This window comes from Bubalus kerabau, chromosome 3, assembly GCF_029407905.1.
Source record: "Bubalus kerabau isolate K-KA32 ecotype Philippines breed swamp buffalo chromosome 3, PCC_UOA_SB_1v2, whole genome shotgun sequence".
Lineage (NCBI taxonomy): Eukaryota > Metazoa > Chordata > Mammalia > Artiodactyla > Bovidae > Bubalus > Bubalus kerabau.
Window position 1 is genome coordinate 63,895,871 of NC_073626.1, and position 11,487 is coordinate 63,907,357.

General features: G+C 38.6%; 1 protein-coding gene across 1 annotated transcript; it reads left to right on the top strand.

Moving 5' to 3' along the window:
* The first annotated feature begins 6,853 nt into the window (after window positions 1–6,853).
* Window positions 6,854–8,967, top strand: LOC129646175 (ornithine decarboxylase-like). The gene has a single exon (XM_055571990.1). The coding sequence runs from the start codon at window positions 7,242–7,244 to the stop codon at window positions 8,625–8,627; it is 1,386 nt and encodes a 461-aa protein (XP_055427965.1). The 5' UTR covers window positions 6,854–7,241; the 3' UTR covers window positions 8,628–8,967.
* Window positions 8,968–11,487: the final 2,520 nt, after the last annotated feature.

Here is an 11,487-nt window from a genome sequence, read left to right on the forward strand (position 1 = left end):
TACTTGGCTTAATAAAAGCTAGATTCTTTGATCTTACTTTGAATTCAATATGTTGTCATATATCAATTTAATTGAAATATCTGAAGAAAGACTGGCTTCACACAGGTACATGGTTGCAAAAGGGTGGAATACTTGCATAGTATTTTCAGGTAATTATTGATATTACTTTTGATACTATACCAAAACTTGACCGTGTAATTTCCTAAAGGTTAGTTGTATGAAATTATACTGAAGAATGTTTTATGTTCTAGTTTATTAAAATTCATTGATTTATCTTTTAATTAGAATTGATATTTTACCCAATGCATGATTTTGTGACAGTTGATCTACACTGAAATCTACACTGAAAAATGTATGCTTTCTAAGTGTTGATCTGTTCATTATAAAATATCCAAAATTGATTTGTTACTATCACTACCAGTCTTCCCTGGTGGCTCAGACGGTGAAGGATCTGCATGAAATACAGGTTTGATCCCTAATTTGAGAAGATCCCCTGGAGTAGGAAATGGCAACCCACTCCAGTATTCTTGCCTGGAAATTCCATGGACAGAGGAGCCTGGTGGGCTATAGTCCATGGCATTGCAAAGAGTCAGATACAACTGAGCAGGCATGTAAACATGAAACCAGTCTTGTCGGATTATATATCTAACTTGTTGGATTATATATATATATATGTTATATATTTAACTTTTGCTTGAAATCCTTTATTGGTAACAAATACTGTTGTTTTTCTTGAAGTGAAGACTCACTTGGTTCACTTTTGAGTAGATGTCTACCAGATACTGAAGTCAGAATAACCATAGTTACTATTCATTCTGGGGTTTCCCCAGTGGGTCAGCAGTAAAGAATCCATCTGTGATGCAGAAGACACAAGAAAGGCAGATTCGATCCCTGGGTCACCAAGATCCCCTGGAGACAAAAATGGCAACCCATTCCAGTATTCTTGCCTGGAGAATCCCATGGGCAGAGGAGCCTGGTGGGCTCCAGTCCATTCTGAATACTGGAATAATGGAAATCAATCTGCATGTGTTTCCTGGTGATACACTGGGAGATCTTCCAGTTCTACATGTGAAGTCATCAATAGTCGAGTTCTCACAATTATTCACAGAATGTGCTTAAAATAGGGTATTGTTTTAAGGTGCCTTTTTTGCATTGAGTCAGATTAGTGCATTTAAATGATTATTATTACCAGTGATCTTGATCTATGGAATAAGTATAGGCTTCTCTCATTCCCAAGAGGTAAAAGAGCTACCTCTAAGCTAAGCTTAATTGCACCTTGAGAAATATGGGGGCATTTTTATAATGCCTTTGTGAAGGTGATTGTGAATTAGAAGTCAGTAAATAATGCTGTTAAATGATGTAAATATATAATTATTTCTTTTGTTTGTATAGTAACTATCAGGAGTTCAGATTTATATATAGTTAAATTCTAATCCTTGGAAAACACTTGTAAGATAGGACTTTTCATTTTCAATTTAGAGAGGAACAAATATGAACAGGGAGATTGTGAAGCAGTTTATTTTCCACTAAGGAGATCATCAGTGACCTCCACACTGCCCCAGGCAGTGTATTTTTGTTCATCCTTTTCTTACCAGATCATTCTGTGACAGTTGACAAATTTTAGACTAATTCAATGACACTCTCTTTCCCCTCAGCTTTTGTATGTTTTTAAAAATAATACTTGTCTCATAATTCCTTTTTAGTATTCTTTGTACCTTTAACAAAAATCATCCTTTTAAGTTTCTGTATTCTTGTGGCCTCTGTCCCTGGCACTATCTTCCTTTTAATCTATGTCCTCTTCCTGTGTGGCCTCATTTGGGATACCCATGCTCTAAACAGCTTGCTACTTGCTGCTGAGTCTCATATTTATGTCTGCAGTCTAGAACAGCAGACTTCACCCAGCTACTTTCTACATATGATCATCCCTCTGCTGTCTCAGATTTCTCATATATCAAACTGAAATTACTGTCCCATTCTACACTTGCTTATCCCTTTGTATTCCCTGTCTTGGTGAATGATGTAGAGATTCACCAGCTGCCCAAGTGAGAACACTGATAGTAATCCTGACACCCATCTCAACCAAATTTAGAGGGTCACCAAGCCATTTTGATTCTAATTCTTAATCTCTTTACATTCCACTGCTGCTGCTTTCCTGCTGCTAACCTTATAATCTAGAGTATTATTAGTGATACTCATAATAACAGTGATATTTAGTGAACAATAACTGTGTTTGGAAAACTTTACATGTATTATCGCATCAAATTTCATGATAATTTATGATGTAGGTACTATTATTATTTCTGTTTTCCAAAAGAAAAAAGTGGAGTTTCAAAGAAGTTATGTACTTGGTCCAAGATCACACAAGTAAGTTTGCCAAGTAGGGACCCCATGGACTGTAGTCTACCAGGCTCCTCCGTCCATGGGATTCTCCAGGCACGAGTACTGGAGTGGGTTGCCATTTCCTTCTCCAAGGGATCTTCCTGACCCAGGGATCGAACCCTGGTCTCCCACATTGCAGGCAGACGCTTTACCCTCTGAGACACCAGGGAAGCCCAATTTATGATGTAGGTACTATTATTATTTCTGTTTTCCAAAAGAAATAAAGTGGAGCTTCAAAGAAGTTATGTACTTGGTCCAAGATCACACAAGTAAGTTTGCCAAGTAAGTAGCAAACTCAGGATTGGATCAGTAAATGTATCAGTGTCCAAGTTCTTAACCAAGTTCTAACTTGGGAACTCTCTGCTCTGTTAGGACTGAGTCTTACCTACTCTGTACCTTACTTCACAGAGAAGTTTCTAAAATCTGATTAAATTTGATGAAAAGAAATCACAACTTGATTAGAACCTCCAAAAAGTCCCATTGTTTCCAAGATAAGGTTCAAACATACCCTTTCATGATGTGATCTCCTATTCATGTCTGTAACATTACCTTTGCTATTCATTGTCACATACATTCTTCTGCAGAGAGGCTGGGTCCTAAGGGATCCCTAAATGTATAATACCATTTCACATTTCCTCTCGCTTTCTATTTTCTCTACCTAGAAAGTCTTTCCCTTGCTAACTAGCTAATGTCTGTTCATTCTTCTGCTTCTGCTTCTGGGGCTTCCTAGGTAGTGCTAATGGTAAAGAACCTGCCTGCCAATGCAGGAGATTAGGAGACCGGGGTTCAATCCCTGGGTCAGGAAGATCCCTTTGGGGAGGGAATGGTTACCCACTCCATTCTTCCTGCCAGGAGAATCCCATGGACAGAGGAGCCTAGCAGACTGTGGCCCATGGGGATGCATAGAGTCAGACAGAACTGAAGCAACTTAGCAAGCATGCACCTGTCTGCTTCTAATACATTCCTAGCATTTACCATCTGGCATGTAATAATTGATAGGCAAGATATTTAAGGGTAATAATGTTTATTTTACATTTACCCCCCAGGGCTAGTATGCTACCACAAGGCACTAAAATATTTTTGGAATGAATAAGTAATTGAGGTTATTTCAGAATTCACCTAGTTTAACTTGTCTCCACATATGTTGATTAAATTTTGTGACGTTTTAAGGAATTAAATTAGGTTTAAAGTTTAAAATTCTCTAAAATTTTAATTAGTAAACTTGTTCTTCTGCTTTGCTCTTCATTTCATTTTTAACAATCTCTTTCATAAGGAATATGTAAATGTAAGTGCAAATCTAAAACAGTGCTAAAGCACTGATGAACTCTAATAAGTTAGGGGGAAATAGAGAAGACTCAAGGCAAAGGAACAGCAAATAAATATCACATGAGAAATTTATTGAAATTGGGGTATAGTTGAACTTTTATTCAAAAAAAGTTATGATGTTTTTAGGAGAAAATAATATTTTATTTCAGGAGAAGACTAGACTGCCTGGCAATAAATCTAGGTTTCTTTCCAGATTTTAGATTAGTTCTCTGAAAACTTTGTGATTTCTCGCAAGCAGAGAAATATGAGTGTATTAAGCAAAACAATAAATAAAATCACAGAAACAAATAAAATATGTGTTCTGTATGCCTAGTACACAAAATAGAATAAATTTATAAAAGTTTTACTTTGTCATTATAAAATGGAATTGCAAGAAAATGATTGTTGACTTTAACACTATTGAAAGATGCACAAATTTTCATCTTGAGGCCTGAAATTGCCTTCAGGTTATGAGTTGTTGGCTGATATAATGTTTAAAATTCAGTTTGTAAAGAAAGCATTCTGACTGTGCATGTAGCCTCCAATTTGACAACAGATTACATCACTTCTTGTGATGTTACACCTAGACTTTTCTACCCATTTTTAATAGTTGTTAAAATGTATATCAACTATACTTCAAGATCAATAATATTTGTTTTTGGTGTACAACATAGTGATTTAATATTTTTATAGATTAAAATTCATTTCAAATTAGTAGAAAAATATTGGCTATATTCCCTGTGCTCTACAATATATCCTTGCAGATTATTTAGGTTGTACATAGTAGTTTGTGTCTCTTAAGCCCCTTCCCCTATCTTGCTCCTCATCCCTTCCCTCTTCCCACTTGTAACCACAAGTTTGTTCTCTGTATCTGTGAGTTCTGTTTCTGTTTTATTTGTGGTTTTATTTTTTAGATTCCACATATAAGATATAATGTATAGTATTTGTCTTTCTTTGACATTTCACTAAGCAAAATACCCTCTATCTAGGTCCATCCATGTTGTTGCAAATAGCAAAATCTCTTTCTTTTTTTTGGCTGAGTAATTTGTCATTGTGTGTGTGTATACACACACACACACACACACACACACACATTGGGCATCTTTTTTCCATTCATTTTTTGATGAATGACATTTATATTGCATCTATATACTAGCTATTGGAAATAGTGCTGCTATGAGCATTGAGGGCTTCCCTGGTAGCTCAGCTGGTAAAGAATCTGCCTGCAATGCGGGAGACCTGGGTTCTATCATGGGTTGGGAGGATCCCCTAGAGAAGGGAAAGGCTACTCACCCTAGTATTCTGGCCTGGAGAATTCCATGGACTATTCCGTGGGGTCACAGAGAATCAGACATGACTGCGCGAATTTCACACTTTCATTTCATGAGCGTTCATTCATGAGGTGAATATATCTTTTTGATAGTCCTTTTTGATTGCTGTATTGTAAACTACAAATTATTTTAAAATTGGCAGTTGTTTCAAGTTCTAACATAATTCTTGGAACCAGATGCTTAATAACTATTGAACTAAATTTCATATAAATGAAAATACATTTTCACCGATATAAATTATCTGACCAAAATTGTATTTAAACAGCAACTTAATCTTTATTATATGAGTTATTGTATTAGTTTTCTAGAGCTGCCATAAAAAATGCCGCAGATTGGATGACAGATTAATTTCTCACAATTCTGAATTGGAAATCAAAAATTAAGTTGTTGGTAGGTTTAGTTTCTCCTTTAGTCTTTCTCTCTCTTTGACTTACACATGACTGCCTTGCTGCATCCTTACATTGCCTTTTCTCTATGTATACTTCCTTTTAAGGATACCAATGCTATTGGATTAGGGTGACACCCTTATGACCTCATGTAACCTTTTGATAACCTCTTTAAAGGCTCTAACTCTAAATACAGTCACACTGGGGTTTAGTTTTTCCACATATGTATTTTGAGGAGCCACAATTCAATCTATAATAGTTACTAAAGTTTAATGCTTGTCTAAGTGGTAATAATGAGTCAAAAGAAAATGTGAACGCTTTCAAATTCCTGTGTTGAAAGAGTGAGTTGACTGTGTAAACACCCAAATATATCCCAATTTTTTCCTCAAGGATTTTCTAGCAGCATTCTAAATAAAATTTTCCCTCCCAAGTGATAGATTTCTAAGGGAAAGACATGGTGTAATTCATCATCTTTAACATGAGGAAAGTCATAATGAAAGCCATCCTCTAATTCAGTCATGGCATTTGCCAAACTCTTCAAACCCTCTCAAAACTCTTTGCTACTGTGTCTGCTGGAATGTTTTTCTTTCCATTCCTGCATAGCCAGCTCCACTTTGATTTGAATGCTTAAATTTAGCCTAATCTGCTTTCTCTGTTCATAACTTGTTCATAAGTCTATAAATGTGTGAACCACACTACTTAGTAATTTTTCTGCTTGCTTATCTCTTCACCTTGAGGCTAGGATTGAATTCTGATTCACTGTTTTCTGCCGGTCTGGTATAGTATACCTCATTCATGAACTTGCTCAGTGAGTGTTGTCAAACAAATGGATTGCCTGTTATGAGTTGGAAATAGCTTTCTTGAACATCAGGTAGCTTGTCTTTTCAGGGAAGTCACAATTTTATAGTATGTGGTGCAGAAAGGGAACTCTCATGGGTCAGCAGCAAGGACTTTATTACTCACTCCAAAGAAACCAGCATAAATTGCATGTTTGTGTCAGTTCTCTTTGACTCCTAAGTCCTACTGGGGCAAAGCAGAGGGACTCCAATGGGTACTGCACAGGCTGTGGGCTTGCATTTCAGCTGAGGAACCACAGCTTAGACCACTTTAGTTTTTTACAATGGACTGCAAGTCAGATTGCCCGAACTCCCCAGGAGGAAACATTATCTGTAGTATACTGTTCAGCAAATAAATCTGTTCTTTGCCTTGAGGGAGGCAGTTTATAAATATCCTTGAAAAGATAGTGATAAATGCCCACAACTGTGAGAAACCCGTGGAGAACTGTCTGTCAGCAGAGCATAGCCAAGCAAAGATACGGGTTGAAAGCTTTCCAGATAAGAGCTACAGAGAGAGACACAGCCTACCATTTTTGAGAAAGGAAATGAAGGTCAATATGGATAGAATGGAGAGAAATGGGAGCCATGTGTAGAAGAGGAGATCTAAAAGGTACCTGAGGTCAGTTCCCCCTGAGCCTCCTCCGCCGCCGCCCCTCTGCCAGCGCTCCGGCGCCACCTCGGGCCGGCGGTCCTCCGCGGGAGGGACCGAGGCGGCGGGCGGCCGGGCGAGCGGCTGACGGGGGCGGCGGGGAGGCCGGCTGATCCTGCAGCGCTCGGCGGCGGCTCGTTGTCTCCATGGGGTTGGCCCTCCGCGCCCCTGTGCTCTGAGACAGCAGATTGTGTGTTTATCGAACATTTCCACTGCTGCACAGAGAGCACAAGCATCTTCGGTGGACTTGGAATTCCTGGGGAATTGCCTTTGTGAAAAGTTGGCATAATCCCTTTAAATTCCATCTCTTTTACGTTTTCTATTTTGTTGTGTCTCAAAAAGACGTCAAGAAACCATGAACAGCTTTAGCAATGAAGAGTTTGACTGCCATTTCTTGGATGAAGGCTTTACTGCCAAGGATATTCTGGACCAAAAAATTAATGAAGTTTCTTCTTCTGATGATAAGGATGCCTTCTATGTTGCGGACCTGGGAGACATTCTGAAGAAACATCTGAGATGGTTGAAAGCTCTTCCTCGGGTAACCCCCTTTTATGCAGTCAAATGCAATGATAGCAGAACCATAGTGAAGACACTCGCTGCCATTGGGACAGGATTTGACTGTGCCAACAAGACTGAAATACAATTGGTGCAGAGTCTCGGGGTGCCCCCAGAGAGGATTATCTATGCAAATCCATATAAACAAGTGTCTCAGATTAAGTATGCTGCCAATAACGGAGTCCAGATGATGACTTTTGATAGTGAAGTTGAGCTGATGAAAGTTGCCAGGGCACATCCAAAGGCCAAGTTGGTTTTGCGGATCGCCACTGATGATTCCAAAGCAGTCTGTCGCCTCAGTGTCAAAGTTGGTGCCACACTCAAAACCAGCAGGCTTCTTTTGGAACGGGCGAAAGAGCTAGATATTGATGTCATTGGTGTCAGCTTCCACGTGGGAAGTGGCTGTACTGATCCTGAGACCTTTGTGCAGGCCATCTCTGATGCCCGCTGTGTCTTTGACATGGGCGCTGAGGTTGGTTTCATCATGTATCTGCTTGATATTGGTGGTGGCTTTCCTGGATCTGAGGATGTAAAGCTTAAATTTGAAGTGATCACCAGTGTAATCAACCCAGCACTGGACAAGTATTTTCCATCAGACTCTGGAGTGAGAATCATAGCTGAGCCGGGCAGATACTATGTTGCATCAGCTTTCACGCTCGCAGTTAATATTATTGCCAAAAAACTTGTATTAAAGGAACAGACAGGCTCTGATGATGAAGAGGAGTCAACTGATCGGACATTTATGTATTATGTGAACGATGGAGTGTATGGGTCATTCAACTGCATTCTTTACGATCACGCACACATGAAGCCTCTTCTGCAGAAGAGACCCAAACCAGATGAGAAGTATTATTCATCCAGCATCTGGGGACCGACCTGTGACGGCCTGGACCGCATTGTTGAGCGCTGTAACCTGCCCGAGATGCATGTTGGTGATTGGATGCTCTTTGAGAACATGGGTGCTTACACTGTTGCTGCTGCTTCTACTTTCAATGGATTCCAGAGACCCACCATCTACTATGTGATGTCAGGGCCAACGTGGCAACTGATGCAGCAGATCCGGACTCAGGACTTCCCACCCGGAGTGGAGGAGCCGGACGTCGGTCCCCTGCCCGTGTCCTGTGCCTGGGAGAACGGCATGAAGCGGCACTCAGCAGCCTGTGCTTCCACGCATATTAACATGTAGACACAACTCTTGTAACTGTTAACTGTGAGTTTAGCTTGATTTAAGTGTTTGGGGGGGACCATTTAACTTAATTACTGCTAGTTCTGAGATGTCTATGTGAATAGGGTTGGCACAGGTGCACCAATGTGGAAGACTGGGAGATGGGGTCACACTTATCTGTGTTCCTATGGAAACTATTTGAATATTTGTTTTATATGGATTTTTATTCACTTTTCAAACATGCTACTAAAGGCTTCAACTGCTGAGCAAGCGTTTGTGGCTTGTGTATCAGCAGGATAGGCCAGAAGCTTAATGTTGTGACCGGTTTTAACAAAAAGGAATAAAGGATCTTGACATAACTTGGCAAAAAAAAAAATAAATAAATAAAAAATAAAAGGTACCTGAGGGCCAGGTTTTGAAGGACTCTCTAGCCATGGTTTTATATTAAAAACCAATCCATGAACCTCTAGCTAGAAAAGTTTAAAAGCTAATTATGTGTAAGAAAAGGTTGTTTTCAAATAATAAATGTACGCATATGTGTGTGGTAGGTTTGAAATTATTTATACATCTTCAAATTTTATTAAATTGTTTTTGTACTGTGATTAAATTTTTTCAAGCAAACTTATTTCTATGTAGGATTTAATATATATGTATATAGAACTCTCTATGTGTATTGCTTAAATGAATGCTTGAGTGCTTGCTAAATCGCTTCAGTCCTATCCTACTCTTTGCGATCCTATGGACTGTAGCCCGTCAGCCTCCTCGGTCTATGGGATTCTCCAGGCAAGAATACTGGAGTGGGTTGCCATGCCCTCCTCCAGGGGATCTTCCCTTCACAGGGATCAAACCTGCATCTCTTATGTCTCCTGAATTGGCAGGCAGGTTCTTTACCACTAACACCACCTGGGAAGCCCCTCTGTGTGTGTGTGCATATACATTTTATTAATGAGAAAACTGAAGATATTGGCTATATTTAAAAATATTAAAATTATGATGTTCCCTTACACAATTATCTTCCCATGAGAAAAAGCAGTATTTCATGATCTTGAAGCTCATGATTTTGTACCCCAGAGATATTTTTACATGAAATAAATACATCAAAGATACTGGCCATGGCTAATTCTTTTTTTTAATACCCCAAATTGTTTTCCAGATAAAGTTGAGTTATTGATACTTCCACATTCTTGAAAAGACTATCTACCATCAGTACCTTCCAAACTCTTTGTAGCTTTTAAAACCGAACATAACTTATGGATGCCTGGCCTCTTGGAGTTGTAAAGAAACAGGGAGATGATTTGCTCACTGCCTTTTTTCAAATGAATGAATATTTTCTAAAGCATTCATTCACTTATTAACTCAAAAAAGAGTCATAGAGGGCCTGTCTTGTGTCAAGCATCCTTTGTGTATTAGATACCAGGGATGATGCTAAGATTTTAAAAACACACAGGTTTCTATTCTTAGATGAGCAGATTTGAAGCAATTCATCACAGAGAGGCTTTAGTTTTATTGAAAGGTTATAAAAGACTTCAAAATAAAACTAGCAGTTATTTTGTCTCCTCAGAGGCAGCTGTCTACACTGATGAAAAGCATCAGTTAATATTAAGTTTGATCTAAATTTTAAGCTATTAGGCCTTCTTTTAAAATTCCACTCATTGGGCAGAGTTTAGTTTTCTGGAGCATCGTAAAATATGTATTATTCACCTCTATCCCAACAGTGCCTATCTCCATGGTAGATCTTCTAATTAAATCTGATCATCCCTTTATATTTGACTTTTTATCCCTTATTGATAACGCTGTACAGAGTTTTTCTTAAACTATGCTTTCTTCCTTTTTCCCAACAACACTAGAATTTTTGCTCACAATAAAAATTTATTGCTGTAGTTTGTTTTACTTTTATGTATTTTGGACCATCCTTCTAATAAATACTTTCTTATGTTTCTTCCCCAGAGCCACAGTTTATAAATACTTGGAGTGCTACAGTCAGTGCTTAGTGCTATGCTTTACAAGGGCTGTAAACAAAATTAAATGATCATAAGGTAACAACCAGGATACAGAGTAATGGGGAAATCACTTCTCTTGAGACAAAGGTAAAGAAACTAGAGATACTCAGCCAGGAATAGAAAAGACCAAGGCAGAATTGAAAAGGCCTCTTTAAATATTGGGTGGGCTGGAAGAAGCACAAGCTGGAATCAAGATTGCTGGGAGAAATATCAATAACCTCAGATATGCAGATGACACCACCCTTATGGCAGAAAGTGAAGAGGAACGAAAAAGCCTCTTGATGAAAGTGAAAGAGGAGAGTAAAAAGTTGGCTTAAAGCTCAACATTCAGAAAACAAAGATCATGGCATCTGGTCCCATCACTTCATGGGAAATAGATGGGGAAACAGTGGAAACAGTGTCAGACTTTATCTTTCTGGGCTCCAAAATCACTGCAGATGGTGACTGCAGCCATGAAATTAAAAGACACTTACTCCTTGGAAGGAAAGTTATGGCCAACCTAGATAGCATATTGAAAAGCAGAGACATTGCTTTGCCAACAAAGGTCCGTCTAGTCAAGGCTATGGTTTTTCCTGTGGTCATGTATGGATGTGAGAGTTGGACTGTGAACAAAGCTGAACACCAAAGAATTCATGCTTTTGTCTTTTTTTTTTTTAATTTTTCTTTTTTTTTTTAGGATTTTTTTAAAATATTTTATTTTATTTTTTAACTTTACAATATTGTATTGATTTTGCCACATATCAACATGAATCTGCATAGAATTCATGCTTTTGAACTGTGGTGTTGGAGAAGACTCTTGAGAGTCCATTGGACTGTAAGGAGATCCAACCAGTCCATTCTAAAGGAGATCAGCCCAGGCTGTTCTTTGGAAGGAATGATGC